The sequence below is a fragment of the Miniopterus natalensis genome, chromosome 1 (genome assembly GCF_054644295.1).
Source record: "Miniopterus natalensis isolate mMinNat1 chromosome 1, mMinNat1.hap1, whole genome shotgun sequence".
NCBI classification, from domain to species: Eukaryota; Metazoa; Chordata; class Mammalia; order Chiroptera; family Miniopteridae; genus Miniopterus; species Miniopterus natalensis.
The window spans coordinates 134845897-134871086 of NC_142081.1; the positions used below are offsets into that span (position 1 = coordinate 134845897).

Genomic DNA, 25190 nt, shown 5'->3' on the forward strand with positions numbered 1-25190 from the left:
TTTTGGTAAATATCTCTCAGCCTTCCTCCCTCACTTCCTCTTCTCCTTCCTTCCTCACTGTCTCTCACACTTGCATGCTCACGCTCAGGCCCTATCACACAGGCTTACACACACGCACAGTCACAGGCTCACGTGCACACTCACATGCCCCCTCACACACACACACACACACACACCCTTATGCATACTCTCACACTGGCATGTTCTCCTGGAACTCCTACCCTTTTTCTATTAAGTGTGTGCATCTTGATTTATATGTATGTGTTTAATGAAAAGAAAATGTGAATGGTAGTATTTTCAGAAAACTGAGGTTATCTAGGGTTTCTTGAATGAGAAAATTTGAAAGCGTTACTCCAGCTCTTTAAGAACCTTCTTTGTTTCATTAAAAAAGAAAAGGAAAGCTGCCAGAATAGATTGTTTCTGCATTTCTCTTTTGTACTGTGTCAGAAACTATGAAAAGAGCCTGGTGATTGAGTTGGTAACAGGGGCATAAAGGGAACTTCGACTATCTCTGGGCCTCACAGAGAACCTGAACCTTTCCATTGATGAAATACACAGATAAGTGACTCTGTGTCACATCCTTCAGCAGTATTACTCTCTAAGTGTATCCCAAGAGGCATGTATAAGAAACATTTGTTTAGTCAACTCTTGGTGATGTGTGCTAGCACCCAGGAACCAGACTCACAACCCAGGAGTCTTTCACTACTTAGCAGTGAAATACGTCATGTTTTAAACTCCATGTTTGTCTTGGGCACTATTTTTTATAATCACTAATGTGAGATTTCAGTATTCCTCTAACTGGAAAGTAAAGGAAGTGGGCTGGGGCAGCACTGGGGGGTTTGTGAGCACATTGTTTCTCTCTACCCTTCATCGAGTTTATACTTGCTGCAATCATCATCATAATCATAGAGACTCCTCTGAAACCTTGCTGTAATAAGATATTTTCAAAGCCATGTCTTTGAAAGGATTTCCCCAGAGTAAGCACTTTACCAAGGTGGGAGGTCATGTTTGAGGAATTTCACGTGTTTTCCTCACGTGTGCGCCACTGTTTCTTTCCAGAAATCGGCCCTGCCTCTGTGATGGTGGGGAACCTGGTGTCTGGGAAGAGGATTGCACAGGCCAGTGGCAGAGACCTGGGTCAGATAGAAGACAACGACCAGGCCCGGAAGGTGAGAGCAGAGGGACCGCCTTCACTGGGCCCCCACCCATCACCCTGATGCTGAATTTCAGGAGCATGAGCTCTAGCTTCCTGCTCTGCCAGCGCAGGTCTTCCACTGATCTTCCCTGTCTTTGGTGACCTTTGCTTCCTACCTGCCCTCTTGGTTCTGCAAGAGACAACCACATAATGTTATAAGGAAATGCTTGTGTTAGGGGATACAGTGTTGTAGAACATGCCACAGCAGTACAGAAGGGTGGATGACACAGTCCCACAGCTGGCAGGCCTGGGGCCAGTGTCTGGGTAGCCCTGTCAGGTCCTAGTCCCCTGAACACTTGTTCCTAGTTTCCCACCAGCCCTGATTGGGCACTAATCTGCCTCACAGTGACCTTGTAGTGACTGTGTAGCAAGACTTTAGTCCTTTTTTTTCCTTTAATATATTTTTATTGATTTCAGAGAGAGGGAGGGAGAGGGAGAGAAAAAGATAGAAACATCGATGAGAGAGACATCAATGACTGGCTTCCTTCTACATCCCCCCGACTGGGGATCAAGCCCGAAACCTGGGCATGTGCCCTGACCGGGAATCAAACTGTGATCTCCTGGATCTTAGGTCAGTTCTCAACCACAGAGCCAGACCTGGCCGGTCAAGGCTTTAGTCCTTTGATTGTACAAATGCAAGAAAACATCAGTTCAAACCCAGACTGGGAGCCAGACCTCCTTAAAGCAGCCTCAGGAACGTAGAAGTCCTTGGCCCAACTCCGCCACGGACACCTTACAGTTGTCACGTGTGGCTACAAGTCCCATCATTACCATTTAGCCTTGAGAACTTCTTTTTTAATCCTCACCCAAGGATATGTTAATTGATTTTAGAGAGAAGGGGTGGGGGGAAAACATCGATCTATTGCCTTCCCATATGCTCCTGACTAGGGATTGAATCCACAACCCAGGTATCTGCCCTGACTTGGACTCAAACCCACAGACTTTCTGGTGTATGGGATGACACTCCAACCAACTGAGCCATGTGGCCCGGGCAGCCTTGAGAACTCTTAAGAGTCACCAAAAGGTAGCCCCACTCTGTATGGCTACCAAGAAATGTGACAAAATCAACCATTTGAAATACTGCGAATTTGGTAACATACACAGTGATATGTTTGTTGGAAGCAATGGTTGCCATGTTTCCCACTTTCCTGTACATCTCTGTTCATAACATGGACTAAGGGCAGACGTGGTGCTCCCTGGATCCTGACATAAGAGAGGTTGACCTTTTCACTAGGACTATATAATGCACATGGTCTCTGGTTTGTGGTGCCTTTGGATGACATCAGGGTGGCCATTCTAAACAGCGCATTTAAGAGAGCCCATGTTACAAGAGGACAGAGCTGACTGCCGTGCAACCCAGAAGTCATGTGGCATCCTCTGGAATCCCCAAGCAGGACAGGGGTTTTCTGTGTCAGCTGCTCCATCTTGCGGGACAAGGATGCAGTTCTCCCATCTTGGGCAGGTTTCAGAAAACTTCTCCAGGGGCATATCTGAACCCAGTCACGGCAGGAGTACTCTGAGCCCCTGCGTGTTCTGTCAACCGTATCTGTCAGGGCGCCCTCGTTCCTCTGTGGAGACACACCCCAAAAACACTCAAACAGACTAGACCCATTTAAATGTTGAGATGAGTCCCCCAACCAGGTGGTCTGGCCCTAATGTCTGTGCTTTGTTCCAGTTCCTGTTCCTCTCGGAGGTCCTGCAGTGGAGGGCTCAGACCACCCCCGACCACGTCCTTTACACGCTGCTCAACTGCAGGGTGAGCTGCTGACTCGCGCTTGCTCCCTGGGGTGCTGCACCTCCTGCTGTCTATTATATTCCTGACCTCATCCTCAACTTTCAGTCTTACTTGAATTCATTTTAGTTATTTGTTGCTATTTTGACTGAGACATTTTCAGTTAAGAAGAATTGTTTTTAAATATAAGGGTTTACACATCTGTCTATACATATGTGTATGTATGTATTTTAGCAAAATTTTTGCAGTATTTCCCAAAAAAAAGAGTAATGAATGATTTCTGCAACCAACAACAATTGCAGATCTATGGAATATTTATGTATTTACTACTGAACTACTTTTTTATAAGTAAGAAGTTTTTTAATTATAGACATTCATTCTTAGGACTGCTCACCCCACCTTCCTTTGGACTTCTTCCTCCATACATGGCATTCAGGACCTGAACACCTACCAGGGCATATGTTCAGTCCCCTAAAAGTCTTCTCCGTGTTGGCCATTCTCTCCCATTACCCGTCTCTTGCACACTCTCCTCTAGAGCTCCAGCCTAAATACGAGTGTCTGGTCCAGTTGTTCAAGATCATTTCGCAGCTTCTGGGATCCTCCTGATGTGGATCCAGCTGCCCAGTTTGCCTGTAGCTTAAGGAAAGGTTCTTCACCCTGTGGATCACCTTAAGTAGAATTTCATCATAAAGAAGTAGTTTTTAAAATAGCTTATGGACAGTGATGTCTTCACATTTGAGACTTTGAGCAAATGCACAATAGCGGTGAAGTTCATCCTCAGGAAAAACTTTTTGGGGTTTGTCGTATTTTCATAATTTGCAATTTATCCATATTTTTCTTTACATTTTAAATTGTAAATCCCACATATTTTGATATTTCTTAGTACCTATTTTGCTACTGATCTCCCCTAACAACCTTTTTAAGGTATTTGTCAATCTAAATGTGTTTTCCATTTGTTTGTGCATGTTTAAAAAGTCTACATTAAAACATTAGGCAATTAGGGTTTTTTCTTTTTCTTTTTGTATTGTTTGTTTTTTACCGCCTTGACTTTGGTATGGTTTTTCTTTTTTTTTTTTTTTTAAAATAAGTTTTTATCAACTCTTTTAGAGAGGAAGGGAGAAGGGAAGAGAGAGAAGTATTGATGTGAGAAATATACACCAGTTGCCTCCTGCACACACCCTAAATGGGGGTCAAACCTGAGACATGTACCCTGACCAGGAATTGAACCAGTAACCTTTCAGTGCACAGAACCACGCTCAACCAACTGAGCCACACTGGCCAGGACTTAATGTGGTTTTTCTTAATAAACTTTTAATTACTCTTATTTCCCATAGTACAAGTCCTGCAGGTTTGCTACTAATCTTAACTGCCATGGCAATTACGCTTAATACCCAGAATCACTAGGTTGATTTTTTAAAATAAGTTTACCTATATTAGGTCAAGTAATTATTTGTTTAAGTATTTCTTGTGAACACAAGTATATCCAGATGCCTCTTTAGTGCTGTACTACCTGGCTGGTGGGAAGGAAGAGGAGTGACTACTGCTGGTTCAGAGACTTGAGGGGGTGATGAAAACATTCTAAAACTGACTGTGGTAGTGGCACAACCCTGAATGTACTATACTAGCAAACAATTGTACATTTTAAATAAGTGAATTGTATGGTATATAAGCTAGATCTCACTAAAGCTATTATGTTAAGAAAATCTGGCTTCCCCACTTGTTCTTGCAACACTCAGGGTACAATAGCAAACTCACTGACCTGTGTCCAGCTACACAAACGCGCAGAAAAGATAGCTGTGATGCTGATGGAGAGGGGACGCCTGCAAGATGGAGACCATGTGGCTCTCGTCTACCCACCAGGTAAAAGGCAGGACCAGCAGCTGCATGAGACAGCTTATTGCACATGTTGGGGCTTAATGACTGGAGCTGCCGTGTTGTCACCAAGAATTGCTCAGTTGTCTAGTCACTATCACTTGCAGGGGCATAAATGAAGTGATAGTTCACAAAGACTTTCGTATCCAAATTTGTTATATTAGATATCTGAGATACTTATTTAATCAATAGTAGTTAAGTTGAGAAATTGCCTTAGAGAAATGGCAGAAATTAAGCTTAAAGGCTGCTTTGGCATCACCTGCCTAAAAGAACAGAATAAGTGGAAGTTAATGCCGAAGCATAACAAAACCTCTAGGAAGGTGAAAGAATCTATTAAAGGTCTTTGTTGCCCACTTACCCTTCTGACTTTTTCTAGCCTAGTATTTCTGCTGATAGGGATGACAGCCATTAAAGGGTCTGACTTGTTTCAAGCAAGAACTTCTGCTTTTCTTCTCCTGTAGGAATAGACCTTATTGCAGCATTTTACGGTTGCCTGTATGCAGGCTGTGTGCCAATTACCGTCCGCCCCCCACACCCACAGAATATCGCAACGACACTGCCTACAGTGAAGATGATTGTGGAGGTAACACTGCCTGGAGTGTCTGAGTGCTTCCTCCTGCCCTAGACCTGAGTGTTGGGCTCATAGACCAGAGCTGGGCCTTCTGGGGAGGGACTGGCTATGGGATTGTATGGGAGTCTTCAACCCAAGTGATGGGGCAGGATGCAGCTTCTACCCTCTGGGAGCTTCCATCTAGTGCTGGAAGCAAGAGCCCACCTTTACATGGAATTAGAAGCTACAGGACTGCCTTGCCTCGATCGATGCCTAAAGAAAGCAGTTCCCAGAGAGGGCGTCCCTACAGACCCTGGAAGCTGCCCCAGCAACCCAACTGCATGAACCAAACCAAGTGAAAAAGTCACACACTTTTTATAGTTCTCTCATCATGATTTATAAGTGTCTTTTTTGAAAGGAATAGATTTGTTTTAAATTTTTTGTGCCTGGGGAAGAAAAGGATTAGGAAAGGTTTTTCCCTTTCAGAGGAGGAACCACAAGGGACAAGTTAGTTTGGAGACCCCATAAGTGAATACTTTTTTTGTTGTTATGTTGAAGTACTTTCACGGTCATTACTCCTGTTAAAAAATGTGGGTGGTTTTTTTGTAGACGCGCATGGTATTGCCAGTAGGACAGCTAACGGTGTCAGTAGTGAATTTAGAAGCTCGTTTCTGAGTGTGATCTTAACACTGGATCCTACTCAGCTATAGAAATTTTCAGGGACCTCAGTGCCCATGAGCTCTGCTTCGTGGTCAGACTCCTGGCTATCTTGTACCTCTGCTGGCCAACTCTGGCTCTTCACAAGGAGGTATGTCCCTGGTAGTCTGACCTGCTCTGAAAGCCACACGGCCGCAACACTCATAGTGAGCAGACACACGTGCAGTGCATATTCTGTGGTTTACCTACCTTCAGCCATTCTGTTCTCTTACTCTTAGGTGAGTCGCTCTGCCTGTTTAATGACAACACAGCTCATCTGTAAATTGTTAAGGTCGAGGGAGGCAGCCGCAGCCGTCGATGTCAGGGCGTGGCCCCCCATTCTGGACACAGGTCAGTCCTTGAACTAGCTGGGTACATTTATTTCTCTGCTTTCCCATTAGGTCAGATGTGCTAACAGCTTCACTTTGCTCTCCAGATGATTTGCCAAAGAAGCGGCCAGCCCAGATCTACAAACCCTCCAACCCGGACACACTGGCATACCTGGATTTCAGTGTGTCCACAACTGGAATGCTAGCTGGAGTGAAGGTGAGAGATGCAATCTGCCCACTGTTCAGTGGGCCCACATGATGATGGCTGTTTGCATTCTGTGTGCAGTAGGACTCTGGTGGGACCGAGGTATATACAAGCCTTTCATTCAAGCTATAAAATGTTTGGCCACTTCAGTAGTAACCTATGCTGACTGATTCTTTCCAAATGTTCCAACTTTTTTTTTTTTTATGTAAACACAGCCTGACTAGTCCCTACTAGAAAGCTGCATGTTTTTCTTTCTTGCTGGTTCTCAAATTCAGATATCCTTTCTGTCATAAAAATGTGTACTAGAGCTTCTTGCTTTTTTAACATGGGTTCTGTTATCACTTGCCAGATTGCTGATCATGGCAGCTGCAGTGACACCTTTTCCTGTCAGAGAATGGGACCATTCAGTGTGTCCCCTGAATTAGGACCCTCCAAGCTGAGGGGTATCCTTATCAAGGAACTGTTAAATTCTCTTTAGCCTCGGGAAGCCCTTTCCCTCTTATCTGCCTCTGGGGTCTGACTGCTCAGTTTGCATTTCTCTCATTTAGTTCTCTTGCTATATCTACTCTAGTTTTTCCTATTATAGTAAAATACACATAACATAAATTTACCATCTTAACCAATTTAAGTGCATAGTTCAGTGGTATTTAATACATTCAAAATGTTGTGCTGCCATCACCCCTACCTATCCCCATAGCTTTTTTCTTCTTGTAAAATGGAAACTTTCTCCCTGTTAAACACTGACTCCCCACCACCCTCTCCCAAACCCCAGAAATCACCGTTCTTCCTGTCTCTATGGTTTTTGAACTCTACATACCTCTTATAAGTGAAATCATACAGTACATATCCTCTTGTGCCTGGCTTATTTCACTGTCCATATTATAGCATGTGTCAGAATTCCTTCTTTTTTTTTTAATCCTCACTCGAGGATATGTTTTTTCATTTATTCTAGAGAAAGAGGAAGGTAGAAGGAGAGAGAGAGAGACATCAGTATGAGAAACATTGATTTGTTGCCTCACACATGCTCCCCAACCAGGGGTCGAGCCTGCAACCTGAGAATGTACCCTGACCAGGAATGGAACCTGCAACCCTTTGATGCATAGGACTATGCTCTAGCCACTGAGCCACACCAGCCAGGGCTGTCAGAATTTCTTTTTAAGGCTGAATATTATTCTGTTGCATGTTTATACCACATTTTGCTCATCCACTCATACATCAGTGGACACTTGCCTTGCTTGCACGTTTTAGCTGTTGCAACTAATGCTGCTGTGGACGTAAGTGTGCATATATCTGTTTGAGGGACTACTTTCAGTTCTTTTGGTATGTACTCAGAAGCGGAATTGCTGGATCATATGGTAATTTTTGTGTAATCATTCGAGGAACTACCATACTGTTTTTCACAGTGTCTGTACCATTTTACCTTCTCCCCAGCAGTGCACAAAGGTTCCAAATTCTCAGCATCCTCACCAGCACTTGTTTTACTTTAATGGGTTTTACTCTTAATGGGTGAGGTTGTATCTCATATTTTTTATTTGCATTTCCCAAATGATTAGTGACAGCACCTTTTCTTGCATTTATTGGCCATTTGTGTATCTTTAGAGAGATGTCTGTTCAAGTTCTTTGCCAATTTTAAGTGGGCTTTTTTGTTGTTGAGTTTTAGAAGTTCTCTATATATTCTGTATATTAATCTCTTACCAGATATGAGATTTTCAAATATTTTCTCCTGTTTTTTGAGTTGCCTTTTTTTACTCTATAGATAGTGTCTTTTGATGCACAAAATTTTTATTTTTATTAAGTTCAATTTTGTCTTTTTGTTGGTGGGGCTTGTGCCTTTGATGTCATACTAAAGAAAACATTGCCAAATCTAATGTCATAAAGATTTTGTCCCATGTTTTCTTCTACGAGTTTTATTGTTTTAGGTCTTACTTTTAGATATTTGATCCATTTTGTGTTAATTTTGTATGTGGTGTTAGGTAAGAATCCAGCTTCATTCTTTTACATGTGAATATCCACTTGTCATGGAACCATTTGTTGAAGAGAATGTCCTTTCCCCATTGAGTAGTCTTGGCACACTTCTTTTATGTGTCTGTCTTTATGTCAGTACCACACTGTTTTGACTGTTGTAGCTTTGTAGTAAGTTTTGAAATCAGGAAGTGTGGGACCTCCAGCTTTGTTCTTTTTCAAGACTATTTTGACTATTCAAGTTTCATTGAGATTCCGTATGAATTTTACAATGAGGTGTGCTTTTTTATTTCTGCAAAATACATCATTGAGATTTTGATAGAAATTGCATTGAATCTGTATTGTTTTGGATACTGTTGACATCTATGAATATAGGATATGTTTCCTTTTATTTATATCTTTAATTTATTTCAGAAATGCTCTACAGTAGTGTTCATTGTACAAGTCTTTCACCACCTTGGTTAATTCCTGAGTATCTTATTTTTTATGCTATTGTAATGGGAACCGCTTTAATTACCTTTTCAGATTTTTCATTTAATGTATAGAAATGCAACTGACTTTTGCTACTTTGCTGAATTCATTTATGATTTGTAACAATTATTTTGTGAAATATTGAGGGCTTTTTACGTATAAGATCATATTATCTATGAACAGAGATACTTTTACTTCTTTCTTTCTAATTTGGATGCCTTTATTTACTTTTTTATTACCTAATTGCTCTGGATAAAACTTCCAGTACTATGTTGAATGGAAAGGGTAAAGGTGGGCATCTTTGTCTTGTTTCTTATCTTAGAGGAAAAGTTTTCAGTCTTTCCCAGTTGAGTATTATGTTTGCTCTGGGTTTTTCATATATTGCTTTTATTACGTTGAGGTACTTTCCTTATATTCCTAGTCTACTGAGTGTTTTTGTCATTGAAGAATATTAAATTTTTACAGATGCTTTTCTGCATCAAATGAAATGATCATGTGTTTTGTCCCCATCATTCCCTTAATGTGATGTATTATATTCACTGGTTGTCATATGTTTAGCCATGCTTGCATTCTAGGAATAAATTCCACTTGGTCATAATGTATAAGCCTTTTATTGTGCTGCTGAATTCCATTTGCTACTATGTTCAACTAGTATGTTGAGGATTTCATCCCAGTGTTCATAAGGCATATTGATCTGTAGTTCTCTTGTAGTGCCTTTGTCCCCTTCTCTTCAAAATTATTTTTTCTGATTTGAACTTTTTACAAGTTAGAGGTTTATTCAGATTTTGTATGATTCATGATTTAGTCTTGGTATGTTTTGTGTTCCTTCTTTTTTAAAAACAATGTTTTTATTGATTTCAGAGAGAAGAATGGGGAGAGAGAGAGAAATATCAATCAACGGCCTCCCACATGTTCCCTGTTGGGGATCCAGCCCGCAATGTGGGCATGTGCCCTCACTGGGAAATGAACTGGTGACCCCCTGGTGCGTGGGACGATGCTCAGACAACTGAGCCACACTGGCCAGGCTGTGTTCCTTCTTGATAATTCCTTCCTGATAGGTTGTGCAATTTGTTGGTGTACAGTTGTTTATAGTACTATCTCATAATTCTTTTTATTTCTGCAGAATCAGTAGTAAATGTTCCAATTTTCATTCTTGATTTTAGCAAAGTGAGTCTTCCCTCTTTTTTTCTTAGTCCACCTAGTTAGATGTTTGTCAATTTTGTTGAGCTATTTAAAGAACCATTTTTTAGTTTTATTGATTATCTCTACTATTTTTTTATTCTTTATCTTGCTCTAATCTTTTGTTATTTCTTCCCTTCTGCTAGCTTTGGGTTCTTCTTTTTCTCACTCCTTAAGTTGTAAAGTTAGGTTATTGATGTGAGATCTTTTTAATATAATTTAATATAATTTTTATAGCTACAAATTTCTGCCTTAACACGGCTTTTTCAGTGTCCCATAAGTTTTGGTATGTTGTGTTTTCATTTTTATTTGTGTATAATTATTTCCTGATTTTCCTTGTGATTTCTTCTTAGACCCATTGGTTAAGAGTGCATCGTTTGAATTCCACAGATCTGTGGGCAGTTTTCCTCCTGTTACCAGTTTCTAACTTTATCCTGTCGTGATTAGAGAAGATACTTTGTCTATTTTTTTAAAAGCTATTGTTGATTGAGACTTAATTTGTTGCCTAAAATATGGGTTATCCTAGAAAGTAACCCAAAGACTCTGGAAAATAATGTGTATTGTGTTGTGGTTGAATAGAGTGTTTTGTGTGTCTCTTTAATTTTTTTCCTTTTTATTGACATTCATTAACAGAATAATACAGGTTTCAGGTGCGCAATTCACAGCACATCATCTGTACACTGTATTGTGTGTTCCAAGTCAAATACCATTTATCCCCCCTCTATCCTCTTCCACCTCCCCCTGCCCCATCTCTCCCCAGCAATCCTCATACTGTTGTCCCTGTCCATGAGTTTTTTCCTTTTTCTCAATCCTTCCATCCCCCCACTTCCACCCCCACAACCACCTACCCCCCAACAGCTCTCAGCCTGCTCTCAGTTTATTGGACTGTCTGTATGTTGCTTGATAGTTCATTTTGCTCATTAGATCCACCTATGAGTGAAATCATACTTTCTCTGACTGGCTTACTTCACTTAGTATAACGTTCTCCAGGCCCATCCATGCTGTCACAAAGGATAAGATTTCCTTCATTTAATGACCAAGTAGTATTCCATTGTGTAAATATACCACAGCTTTTTTATCCATTCATCTACTGATGGGTACTTGGGCTACTTCCAGATCTTGGCTATTGTAAATAACACTTCAGTGAGCATAGGGTGCATATATTCTTTCAAATTAGCGTTTCGGTTTCTTTGGATAAATTCCCAGAAATGGAATCACAGGCTCATTAGGCAGCTCTACTTTTTAATTTTTTGAGGTAGCTCCATATGGCTTTCCACGGTGGTTGTACCAATCTGTGTTCCCACCAATAGCATACGAGAGTTCCCTTTTCTCCACATCCTCACCAACACTTGTTTGTTGATTTATTGATGACAGCCACCATTCTGAGAGGTACGGGGCGATATCTCATTGTGGTTTTAGTTTTCATTTATCTGATGATTAGTGATTTTGAGTATCTTTTCATATGTCTGTTGGCCATCTTTGTGTCCTCTTTGGAAAAGTGTCTGTTCAGGTCCTTTGCCCCTTTTTAATTGGATTATTTGTTTATTTTGGTGTTGAATTTTATTCTTTATAAATTTTGGATATTAATCCCTTTTCAGATGTGTTGGCAAATATGCTTTCCCATTTAGTGGATTGTCTTTTCATTTTGTTGATGGTTTCCTTTATTGAGCAAAACCTTTTTAGTTTGATGTAGTCCCATTTGTTTGTTTGTTTGTTTCAAACTTTTATTTATTTATTTATTAAATATGTCTTTATTGATTTCTGGGGGAGAGATTGAAATATCAATGGTGAGAGAGTCATTGATGGGCTGCCTCCTGCACACCCCAGGCATGCGCCCTGATTGGGAATCAAACCAGGATCTCCTGGATCATAGGGCAGTGCTCAACTGCTGAGCCATGCCAACCGGGCCCATTTATTTATTTTTTCCTTTGTTTCCTTTACCCAAAGAAATATATCAGAAAAAAAATATTGCTGCGAGAAATATCTGAGATTTTACTGTGTTTTCTTCTAGGATTTTTATGGTTTCAGGTCTAACATTTAAGTCTTTAATTCATTTTGAGTTTATTCTTGTATATGGTGCAAGAAATGGTCTAGTTTTATTTTTCTACACATATCTGTCCTATACACCCAACACCACTTACTGAATAGACTGTCTTTACCCCATTGTATGTTTTTGCCTCCTATGTCAAATATTTATTGACTATAATGGTGTGGATTTATTTCTGGGCTTTCTCTTCTGTTTCACTGATCTATATGTCTGTTTTTATGCCTGTACCATGCTGTTTTTGTTACTAAGGCCTTGTAGTATAGCTTGATATCAGGAAGTGTAATTCCTCCAATTCTGTTCTTTTTCAAAATTGCTGTCACTATTCAGGATCTTTTGTGGTTCCATATAAATTTTTGGAATGTTTGTTCTAGTTCTGTGAAATATGCCATTGGTATCTTGATAGGAATTGTATTGAATCTATAGATTGCATTGGGTAGTATGGACATTTTAATGATGTTAATGATTCCTATCCATGAATATGGTGTATCTTCTTCAGTTTCTTTCTTCAGTGTCTTGTAATTTTCCTACTATAGGTCTTTTACATCTTTGGTTAAACTCATTCCTAGGTATTTTATTCTTTTTGAAGCAATTGTGAATGGGATTGTTTTTTTAGTTTCCCTTTTCGATAGTTCATTATTGGTATGTGAAAATGCAACTGATATTTGGATATTTATTTTGTACCCTGCTACTTTACTGAATTCACTTATCAGTTCTAGTATTTTTTTTTGGTGGAATCTTTAGGGTTCTTAATATACAGTATCATGTTATCTGCCACTAATGACAGTTTTACTTCTTCCTTTCCAATTTGGATGCCTCTTCTATCTTCTTCTTGTCTGATTGCTGTGGCTACGACTTCTAGTACTATATTGAATAAGAGTGGTGAAAGCGGACATCTCTGTCTTGTTCCCAATCTTAAGGGAAACAATTGTCATTTTTGCCCATTAAGTATGATATTTGCTGTGGGTTTGTCATATATGGCACTTATTACATTGAGATATGTTCTCTCTATTTCCACTTTTCTGAGAGTTTGTATCATAAATGGGTGTTGGATTTTATCAGATGCTTTTTATACATCTATTGTTATGATCATGTGGTTTTTATCCTTCATTTTGTTTATGTGGTGTATCATGTTTATTGATTTGCAAATATTGTACCAACTTTGCATCCCTGGATTAAATCCCACTTGATAATGGCATATGATCTTTTCTATGTAATACTGGATCTGGTTTGCTAATATTTTGTTGTGGATTTAGCATCTGTTCATCAAGAATATTGGCCTATAATTTTGTTTCTTTGTGGTATCTTTATCTGGTTTTGGAATGGGGATAATGCTGCCCTCTTGATTTTTTTGGAATAGTTTGAGAAGAATAAGTGTTAGTTCTTCTTTGAATGTTTGGTAAAATTCATCTGTGATGCCATCTGGTCCAGTACTTTTGTTTGTTGAGAGTTTTTTAAATTACTACTTCAGTTTCACTAGTTGTAATCTATTTATTCAGATTCTCTAATTCTTCCTGATTCAGTTTTGGAAAATTATATGTTTCTAGGAATTTGTCCATTTTGCCCAGGTTGTCCAATTGGTTTGCATATCATTGTTTGTAATATTTTGTTACAATCCTTTGTATATCTTTGGTGTCAGTTGTTACTTACCCTCTTTCATTTCTGATTTTATGTATTTGGGTCCTCTCTCTTTTTTTTCTTGATGAGTCTTGTTAAAGGTTCATCAATCTTGTTTATTTTTTCAAAGAACCAACTCTTGGTTTCATTCATCTTTTCTTTTGTATTGTTTCTTTAGACTCTATTTCATTTCTTTGTGTTCTGATCTTTATTATTTCCTTCCTTCTACTCACTTTGGGCTTTGTTTGTTGTTGTTTTTCAACTTCCTTTAAGTGTAAAGTTAGATTGTTTATTTGAGATTTTTCTTGTTTCTTTAGATAGGCCAGTAATGCTGTGATTTTCCCTCTTAAGATTGCTTTTGCTGTGTCCCAGAGATTTGGGGTGGTTGTGTTCTCATTTTCATTTGTTTTAAGGTATATTTTTATTTCTTCTTTGAACTCATTGTTAACCCATTCATTGTTTAGTAACATGTTTTTATCCTCCATGTCTTTGTGTGTTTTTCAGTTTTTTTTCTTGTGATCAGTTGCTACTTTTGTACCATTATGGTCAGAGAAAGTGCTTGATATGATTTCAGTCTTCTTAAATTTATTGAGACTTTTTTTGTGTCCTAATGTGGTCTTAGAAAATGTTCCATGTGTACTTGAAAAGAATATAAGTTCTGCTTTTGGGTGAAATGCTGTAAAGATTTTAATTAAATCTGTCTGATCTGGTATATCACTTAAGGCTGCCATTTCCTTGTTTATTTTGTGTCTGGAAGATCTATCCATTGATGGGGTGATCTTCTACTCTGACTGTATTACTGTCAGTCTCTCCCTTTATGTACATCAAGATTTGCTTTACATATTTAGGTGCTCCTATGTTGGATGCATAAATGTTTACAAGAGTTATATCCTCTTGTTAGATTGCTCCCTTTATCATTATGTAGTATCATTTTTTGTCTCTTACTATAGACTTTAAAGTCTGTTTTGTCAGATATAAGTATTGCTATGCCAGCTCTTTTTCCATTTCTATTTACATGAAATATATATTTCTGTCTCTTTACTTTTAATCTGTGTGTATCTTTCGTCCTGAGGTTGGTCTCTTGTAGACAACATATATATGGTGTCTTGTTTTCTTATCCATTCAGCTACCCTATATCTTTTGATTTGAGCATTTAAGCCATTTACATTTAAAGTGATTATTGATGGGTACATATTTATTGCCATTTTATACTTTTAAGTTCCTCTGTTCCTTCTCCTCCTTCTCCTTCATAAAGAAGGCCCTTTAACATTTCTTATAATACAGGTTGGTGGTAACGAACTTTTTTAGGTTTATTGTTTGTTTGGTTTTGTTTTTTTTTTGTTGTTGTTTTTTTCTGGTCTGGGAAGCTCTTTATTTCTCCAATTTTAAATACTAGCCTTGCTGGGTAGAGTAGTCTTGGTTATAGCTCTTTGTTTTTCATCACTTTGAATATTCCATGCCAATCCCTTCTGGCCTGAAATGTTTCTGTTGAGAAATCAGCTGACAGTCTTATTGGAGCTCCCTTGTAGGTAACTAAACTCTCTCTTGTGGCTTTTAGGGTTCTCTCTTTGTCTTTAACCTTTGCCATTTTAATTATGATGTGTCTTGGTGAGGGCCTCTTTGGGTCCATCTTGTTTGGGACTCTGTGCTTTCTGGACTTGTGCATCTTTTTCTTTCACCAGGTTAGGGAAGTTTTTGGTCATTATTTCTTCAAATAGATTCTTGATCCCTTCCTCTCTGTCTTCTCCTTCTTGGACCCCTATGATACAGATGTTGTTGTGTTTTGTGTTGTCCCATAGGTTCTTAAAGTATCCTCATTTTTTTCATTCTTTTTTCCTTTTGCTGCTCTGATTGGGTGTTTTTTTCTACCTTGTCTTCCAAATCATTGATTCGATTCTCTGCTTCAACCTACTGTTTATTCCTTTGTTTATTCTTCATTTCAGTTCATGTATTTTTCATTTCCTACTGTTCCTGTTTTTATGGTTTCTATGTCCTTTTTCATGTTGTTGTGCATCCTTAATAACCCTTACTTTGAACTCTATAGCTGATAAATTGCTTGCTTCCATTTCATTTAGCTCTTCTTCTGTAGATTTCTCCTGATTTTTCATTTGGGGTCTGTTTCTTTGTCTCCCAATTTTGGCTGCCCCTTTGTGTTTGTTTCTATGTATTAGATATGCTATGACTCCCAGTCTTTGGGGGTGGCCTTATGTAGTAGGTGTCCTGTGGGGTCCAGTGGTGCAGTCTCCTTGATCACCTGAGCTGAGTGCTCCAGGAATATCCTTTGTGTGTGTTATGTGGGCCCTCCTGTTGTAATTGAGTCTTGATTGCTATTGGCCCATTCATGTGGGTGTTTTAACTTCAGGCTGGCTGACTGAGAATTGACCCCAAGCACACTGTATGAGGTGCTGACCACATGAAGTAGAATTTGCCTCAGCATGGCCTGGTGCCTGCCGAGATCTCCCTTTGGATATGCTGCTTGTGAAGCTTACTGGAACCTGCTCTGATGTTGTCTGAAGCTAGCCACTGGGAGTGTTGGTTCTGGGGCGCTCGGGAGGGACTCTGGTTCAGGCCAGTGTAAGACGCTGCCTGTGACTGGCCCTGGTCAACCTGTGTGGAAGTACAAACGATCCACAGTTTGTGGCTGCCTCTGCTGGGCCTGGGTGCATGCAGGAATGAACAAGCTGTGCACCAAGGCTAGCTTTTACCAAAACCAGGCCCAGGGGCAGGTTAGCAAAAGTCTCAAGGCACCTTGAGATTGCCTTGCCTGCCCCTGCCTGCCTGTTGCCTGCCTGTTGCCTGTTAGGCTCAGTCACTGAAAGAGCCTCTGGGTGTACTCTTCAGCTTGGCATAATCTCCACAGGGTGGGGTGAGAGGGAGTCCAGGGGGTGGGGCTGATGCTCACAGGGGAGTGCTCCTCCCAAGAAAGATGGCATCCGTGGTATTGGAATATGACAGCACAGGCATCCTGGTAGCTGTCCCTTTAGCTCCCTCCCCAGAGTCACAAACCCTCAGTCCCTTGTTACACTCTTCTAGTCCCCTCCTCCCTGCCTCTGCTGGAGCCAAGGGTCCATGGCTATGAATGGAAGTTTGTGCATTGGCCCTTTCAGAGTGCACCTGTGTCTCCAGCAGACTCCCATCTCTTTTTGGCAGATAGAAACCCCACTGCTTTTCACAACCAGATATTATGTGGGCACCCCTTCCTGGCTCTGGTGCTCTGGGCTGGGAAGCCCTGCTTGGGGATTAGGCTTCATGCTTCTCAGGGGGAACCCCCCACAGCTGAAATATCCCTCCAGAACCTCACCCATTGCCTCTAGGAGTGGGGCCAGTCGTTTCATATCTCCACCCTTCCTACCAATCTTGCTGTGGCTTCTTCTGTAAGTTCTTGGTTATAAGTCTTCAGCTAGTTTTCAGTTGGTTGTTCAGGATGACTATTCGATAATTTAGTTGTAATTCCAATTTCGTCCTGGGAGGAGGTATGTGTAGCTTCTACCTACTCTGCCTCTTTGTCTCTTTGATTTATTGGATCTCTCTCTCTGTCTCTTTGATTTATTATGTTGTTTTGGGATTGTAATGTAGTAGTGTGTTAAGTTCTCTGTTTCTTTACTTATGTCTAGTTGGTCTGTCCATTGATAGTGGTGTATTGAAGTTTCCTAGTATTGTAGAGTTAATTGTCTATTTCTCCCTTCAGATCTGTCAATTTTTTTTTGTTTTTATTTTTTTTAATTTATATTTATTGTTGAAAGTATTATAGGTGTCCCATTTTCCCCCCAATTAATCCCCTCCACCTTGCTCCCACCCCCTCCCCAGGCCTTCACCCTGTTATTGACTGTGTCCATGGGTTATGCATATATGCATTTAACTTCTTTGGTTAATCTCTTCCCACCCTCCACCCCCCTTCCCTCTTTCCTCTGAAATATGATCGTCTGTTGCATGCATCAATGTCTCTGGATCTATTTAGTTCATAAGATTCTTTTGCTCATTAGCTTCTTCTTAAAGAAGACCTTTCAGCATTTCCTGTAGTGCTTGTCTGGTGGCGATGAACTCCTTTAGCTTTTTCTTCTCTGTGAAGCTCTTTATCTGACCTTCAGTTCTAAATGATAGCTTTGCTGAGTAGGGCAATCTTGGTTGTAGTTCCATGTTTTTCATCACTTTATATATTTCTTGACACTCCCTTCTGGCCTGCAAGGTTTCTGTGGAGAAATCAGCTGACAGTCGTATGGGTGCTCCCTTGTAGGTAACTAACTGTTTTTCTCTTGCTGCTTTCAAGATTCTCTCTTTGTCTTTAACCTTTGGCATTTTAATGATGATGTGTCTTGGTGTGGGCCTCTTTGGGTTCCTCTTGTTTGGGACCCTCTGTGCTTCCTGGACTTGTAAGTAGATTTCTTCCCCCAGGCAGGGGGAGTTTTCTGTAATTATTTTTTCAAATAGGTTTTCAATTTCTTGGTCTCTTTCTTCCCCTTCTGGCACCCCAATAATATGAATGTCGGACCTCTTGAAGTTGTTCCAGAGGCTCCTTATACTATCTTCATATTTCTGGATTCTTTTTCTTTTTGCTCTTCTGGTTGGGTGTTTTTTGTTTCCTCATGTTCCAAATTGCAGATTTGATTCTCAGCATCCTCTACTCTACTGTTGATTTCCTGTAAATTTTTCTTCATTTCAGTTCCTGTAGCCTTCATTTCAAATTGGTACTTTATTATCGACTTTCTCAGTTATTTCCCTAATAGTATGTTTGAACATCCTTATAAGCATTATTTTGAACTCTGTATCTGTTAGCTTGCTTGGATCTATTTCATTTAGTTCCTCTTCTAGAGATTTCTTCTGTTCTTTCCTTTGTGACATGTTTCTTTGCCTCCACATTTTGGCTGCTTCCAGGTGTTTGTTTCTGTGTATTGGGTAGAGCTGCTATGTCTCCTGGAACTTGTAGAGTGGCTTTGTGTAGTAGGTGTCCTGTAGGGTCCAGTGGCTCAGCCTCCCCAATCACCTGAGCTGGGCCTTCTAGGTGCTTCCCTGTGTGGGCTGTGTGCACTGTACTGTTGTAGTTAAGCCTTGGTTGCTATTGGTGTCACTGGGAGGAATTGACCCCCAGGCCAGTCGGCTGTGAGGACCTGCTGCAACTACAGCCAAAGAGCTGCTGTGCTGGAGACACCCCTATGGATCAGGATTTACTTCAGTGGAGCTTTGATGTTCACCAAGTGCGCCCCTTGAGTGTGTCACGCGTGGATGTGGTAGGGTTGTAACCCAGCATGGTCGAGTCTGACCACCGGGTGCACTGTTTCTGAGGCCTCCTGGGATGTACAAAGTCAGCCTGTGCCAGTGCCTTTCCCAGGGCCACCCAGCATGAGCTACCCAGCAAACCGTAGTTGGCTGCTACTTGTGCTGGGCTTGGCGTTGTCCAGGAGAGGCCAAGCTATGAACCAGTGCAGGCCGCCACTAGTGCCAGGCCTGGGACCACTTATCAAGCTGTATAGGGCACGATGCTGCTTGTTTGAGAGATTTTAGGAAAGTCCTAAGCATAAGGCTCAAGAGGCCACTTGCATAGAAAAGCCACTGGAAATGGCCTGGATGAGCTTACAGGTAGGGAGGGCAAGGCCTCTGGGAATAACTAGGGCAGCGCCAAAGGTGTGAGTCAGGTGCTAGAGATTCAAATATGGTGCCTGCCTGCCTGCTGTGTCGGGGAGGACTGGCCAAAGGAGCAGTGGCTTCCGCCAGCTCCTCTGCCTGGTAATAATGTTTTAAATGCATTGGTCTCTTAAGTTATGCAGGCAGAGATTGTGGGATTTAAACCTGAAGTTACAGTAATAATAGTTTTTAAACTAATAGTTGTTTTATTTTGGTGTATTAGTCTCTTAAATCATGTAGGAAAAAATGGAGTTACAAAGTTGTTGATATTATACTAGCTTTTATAATTGCCTTTTAGATACTTTTATTAAGATCTTTATTTCTTCAAATGGCTTTGAGTTATGTCTAATGTCCTTCTATTTCAACCTGTAGACATCTTTTGAGAATTTTCTTCACTTAGGTATAAATGTAATAAACTTTTTTTTAACCTTGGAGTGTTTTAATTCTCCAAAATTAAGTGCAGTTACCATCCAAGTCTCCCCCTGGAAGTTGCAAGCCTTTGACAGATTCTAGAGTTCCAAGATAGTTACACGCTATTCTGCCCTGCAGTTGTTGTCCAGGTGGGAATATAGATAGGTTCCTGCTGCTTCCTGCTCCATCATCTTCCCAGAATCCTTTCCTCTGCACTTCAGTAGAATTTGAGGTGATACATCATATAAAGTACAATATAAAATAAAACAATTCTTCAAAAGCTTTTAAAAATAAAGATTGGTTTTCACACCATTTAAAGTACTTACTGTAGCCCGTCTGGGCGTGGCTCAGCAGTTGAGCATTGACCTAGGATCCAGGCGATCAGGGTTCGATTCCCAGTCAGGGCACATACCCAGGTTGTGGGCCCGATCAGTGACTCTCTCATCATTGATGTTTCTATCTCTCTCTCTGCCTCTCCTTTCCTCTCTCAGAAATCAATAAAGATATAGTTTTTAAAAATAAAAAATAATAATAATAAAGTACTTATTGTCGTACCGAAGTTAATTAGCCTTCTATCATAGCCGAAAGAGTAACATTTTTGATCATACATTTTCATGATCTACAGAAGTGGGAGCTATAGTATTAAATCTTTATTCAATGAAGATATTTCTGCTTGAAACAGATAAGTGCTGTACATTATTACTTCATGGTGATTCCATTTAATATAAGTATAGACCCTAAAAATCCCAGAGAGATGAACAACTAAACTTTTTCTTAAATTTACAAAAAGTTTTCTTAAACTTTTGACTGCTAAATGTGTACTTGATGAGTACTTGAAATGAAATATATAGTGATGTCACTTAATGAAAAACTCATATGCTTTAAATACTGAGAGGCATGAGTAGAGTTAAAATCATCTGGCATATAGTCTTCTCCTTTTTCCTCTGGTTGCACAGGTCACTATTTTTTCAGGAAGAAATTTTGACTCGATTTCAGCTTTTGGACAAAAATGTCATTGAGTATTCAATTAGATACAAAAAATTAAGAGAGACAAGCTTATCCAGTAAACTGTTTTCCCCATACTGGGCTCTCTGGAATGGCTGACTTAGTATAAAACCCAGGAGTATATGTTTATATGTTCAATTTACATTGTATACTGCCTGTTTAAACTGTAATTTAAACTCTGGAGGTTCCTAATGGAGCCTAGATATACACTTGCTCAGCATCATTAAGGAAGTCAGTGGAGGACTCACATACAGCACCTACAGTGTACTTTAGATCAATCACCTACAGCTGTCCACACAGGATAGTTTAGAATCATGGTGGCTTTCCCTTCCACTGAGTGTGCTTCTGTCACACTTTCTGATCACTTTCAGCTGATGTGTGCCCAGGGAGTGGACACTTTAACTTCAGCCAGTCCTGCCCAAGATCAGTCACAGATACATCCTCACAGTAAATACAGGTGGCCTCATCCCCAATTCCTCCACATTCATATTGCTACTCTCAATGTGTCTTTTAGAGTAGAGCATTAGAGTTTGTTGTTCTGGACGTTGGGAAAACTAATTCTTTATTCAAGTACAAGTTCGTCTTCATAAGAATTGGGAGTTTTTCTTAATACAAGGTTCTAAGAAAGCATTCCAACTTGGGCTCTTGGTTTGCGATGTTGGCAGGTTCAAGATTGGGATGAGGTTAGAAATTGGACATTCAGCTTTTCTAGCTGCCTTTTCTTAACCTGTGTGTTCTTGTCACTGTGTTGAAATCTGTCAATGCTCACTCTTCCTTAATACCCCAGAACCCTCCAAAACTCCCACAGGTGGTAGAGGGTCCTTTCTCTGCCCTCTACGTTCTCTGTATTCACAGATCCTGCTCCCAGGTTCAGTCTCTAAATTTCCCTCTAGATTGTAAGCTCCTGAGGGCACAGGTATGTTTTATTCTGTTTTATATCCCAAGCACCTAATACAACACCTGATACATAGCAAGTGCTCAGTTAATATATTTGTATTTGCTGCACTGAGCTGAAGAACTTGGCTCTCGAGCTACAGATAGTGCCTGCACAGAACAGGGTTTCCGTAAAAGTTTGTTTTAGTTGCTAATCTGAGAATGTAATATTGCTAGTTGGGATTTTATTAACTCCTGATTCAGGAGGTAGGAGGTGGAGGAATGTTTTATAACTTCAGCCTCCTTTCTTCCTTAAACAAATATTGTGGCTTTAAAAGCAAGCTAAAAATAACTACCTATGTGTGAGATTCTAGAGTAATCTATGTTACCTAGCATGAATTCAGTAAAATATCCCTGGTGAAACCTTCTGAGCAGGACTTCTCCCCATGACCCCAAGGTCACAATGGAAGGGGGCCCCATGCCTGGCATCTCTCACAGCTTTTCCCAGGCGTTTCACTGGGTTTCCCTCCTTATGTTGCTCGCACTGGTCCCTTTTACAGTCCCACTCTGGCGAACATAGCACTTCCCGTTAACTTGAGATCTGTTTAAAACCTTGAGCCTGGTAACATTCCCTGTGCTTCTTTCATGTTCCTCTTAGGTTTGATTGGCTAGAAAGCTTCTGTGAGACAATCGACTTTATTAGATATATTTTACAATATTTTAAAGTAATTCATGTGCTATATACTAACTATAGTAGGACTGATTCTGGGATTGGAGAAGCTTTTTCCTATCCCTCGGTGCTGGGCTGAGAGTGAATGTTGGCTGCCATCACATGATAACAGTGGCTGTGTCTCACTGTACAGGTTTCTGATTCCAGCTCAGATGTATGACCTTTAGCAAACTCTGTACCTTCTCTGAGCCTCCCTGAGTGGGACTTGTTCACCCCACATGCTCTGCTGGCCCATGTCACCAATAGTGCTCTTTTGGGCCTGAGATGGACCGTGAATAGGTGTAGTCCCTGCTCAGAGAAGGGGCGTGAGTGGTGACATCTCCCTGCCTATTTCACAGGCCTGCAGTGGGGTTGCAGAGGAACCCCTTTGTAGACTAACCTGATATTCAAATGGAAGACATCAGTACTCCAATTGCTAGAGTTATTAGTACCTGGGGACCAGAAAGTTGTATGTGTGGTTTTCTCATTTAAAATGGAAAGACTAATGATAATATAGCAGCCCACTCTCTCCTAACAAAGCCAAAGCTTGGTCACAATTGTCTCCTGCGCTGAATCACTCTGGGCGCTGGTGTCAGGCTCCATGCACTCAGTGGGCCCTGCTGTCTTGCAGATGTGTCATGCAGCCACCAGTGCCTTCTGCCGATCCATTAAGCTACAGTGTGAGCTCTACCCCTCTAGAGAAGTGGCCATCTGCTTGGACCCTTACTGTGGACTTGGGTTTGTCCTGTGGTGCCTCTGCAGGTGAGTTTCCCTTTAATATCTTTAAAATAATAAATAAATCTTATACCTTTTCTTGCAAATGGTGCCTGTTCTGCCCCTGCTCAGCCAGACTCTCAGGATGGAGTGGGTTCCACATTCTGAGTTGTCTGAAAAAATTAATCTCCATGAAGTTCTCTGAAACACACAGAGACAGTGGCCTCTGGGGACATTCTGAGAGTTGTCAGGGACCCACATTTTCCCAAGCAGAGCACTCCCAGGCCTCAGGCTTGGTTATTTTGCTCTTAAATCTTAGTGGTTATCCCTGGCCTGGAATTTGGATTAAATCAGCTGGCGTTGCAGTTGAACCCCTCCTCCAGGCTTCTGCCTGATGCAGGTGGGGAGGAGCTGCTGCTGAGGGAGGGCCTGGAGCTGGTCTCCCTCCTAGGTCCAGTGTTCCTCAGCCATCAGCCCCCTAGCCCAGCTCGTGACAGATATTATAGAGAGATGAACATCTCTGTGTCATTCTTTCTGATTATACATATATATTCATTGTAGAAACTAAAAAATACAAAATAATATAAAGAAGAAAAGAAAGCTATCAATCATACCACCTAGTGATACCAAGAAATATTTACTCTTAGCACTTCGCGTATAGCCTTTCAGAGTTTATTTTTCTAATGCAGCAGAATAGTATTTATTACTAACATATGTAAGTGTATAAAGAATGCTGTAATAAACAACAGTGCCCACCACCCGGCTTCGCATGGATCAGCTTGTCACCAGTTTTACTTATCCGTCTTTCCATTTTTTTTATCCCTTTTTCATATGGGATATTTTAAAGCAAACACCAAGCAACATATGATTTCAACCATAAGCCTTTAAGTTATAATTTTATAAATGCACATCAATATATTTGTAAAAGTGAGATGCTACAGTATGAAATGTCATAATTTTCCTGTTTTTATAATAGTCTACAGTAGACATTTTTCTTGTGTTTTTAAACACTCTTCTAAAACAATGACTCATAATATTTATTAATATTAGATTGGATTAAAATCCAATTCAGTGTTTTTGAAAAACACTGACATTCTAAGTAGAACAGTTAAATTTTTTGAGAGAGCATATAGAATTGAACAATAAAAATATTTTAATAATATTTGCTGCCATCTAAAATGCAGTAGCATTGTGGGTAACTTTTTCTTGGGAAATAGATCAGAATATACCATCCCAACAATAGGGCCAAGGTGATCTTAGACATAATTGGCCAACTGAGCAGAAATCCTGTTCTGAACTACTGACCTTTTAGGACAGCTGTCCATATGTCACTTGGCAAAGGTGAAGCGAAAGCCCACAAATGGAGTACTTTCTGGTGTTTCAGGGTCACCAAGCCTAAGCCCCGTCCAAGCAACAGACAAGGTGCTTTTGAAGGAAAAGTTCTTGATGTGCATCACTAATAGCAGGGGTGGGAGGGTCTTTAAAGGAATTGTGCACAGAGGGTTGCAACAAACCTTTTCTTAATGAACGCCTTTCCTGCAAATTCATTTAGAAGTCATGACATTACAGTGTTCTGTTGATTGCCCCTGCAACATGAAAAATAAATGCATATGAACCTCTTCATTCTGAAGTCCTGGTGGGCTTGCTTTAAAAACTGAACCTGGGAGCAGCCACTGAACAGCAGTGAGAACGCCCAGCATCCATAAATGTTGTAATTACCATTTTCCTCTCAAAGGAGCTAGGGCTCCTTTGAGACATGGCTGATTTCAAGGCTGGGACAGGAAATGTACAAGATGACCCTGAACATCTGTTGTGCTAGAAAGCAAGGAAGTGCTCACAGAATGAGGGGGACATGCCAAAAGGGCCAAAGAGCCAGCTTAAAGGGGTTCCCACTGGCCAAATTGGGGCAATCTGAGCAACCAAAGATTGTAATAGATTATAACATTTTGAGTAAAATGGGAAAGAATCTAGCCATTCAGGTATAAATAAGTGAACAAACTGAAAGCT

At 40.5% G+C, this 25190-nt stretch overlaps 1 protein-coding gene across 2 annotated transcripts in view; it reads left to right on the top strand.

Moving 5' to 3' along the window:
• DIP2C (DIP2 acetate--CoA ligase C (putative)) overlaps positions 1-25190 on the top strand; it is a 367574-nt gene that overhangs the window by 299151 nt on the left and 43233 nt on the right. For both annotated transcript variants that reach the window (XM_087826047.1, XM_087826049.1), the window contains 7 exons: positions 1060-1169; positions 2871-2951; positions 4664-4787; positions 5261-5382; positions 6285-6396; positions 6482-6591; positions 23101-23231. In XM_087826047.1, coding sequence (XP_087682173.1) covers positions 1060-1169; positions 2871-2951; positions 4664-4787; positions 5261-5382; positions 6285-6396; positions 6482-6591; positions 23101-23231 — 790 coding nt within the window. The remainder of the gene's footprint in view (positions 1-1059; positions 1170-2870; positions 2952-4663; positions 4788-5260; positions 5383-6284; positions 6397-6481; positions 6592-23100; positions 23232-25190) is intronic.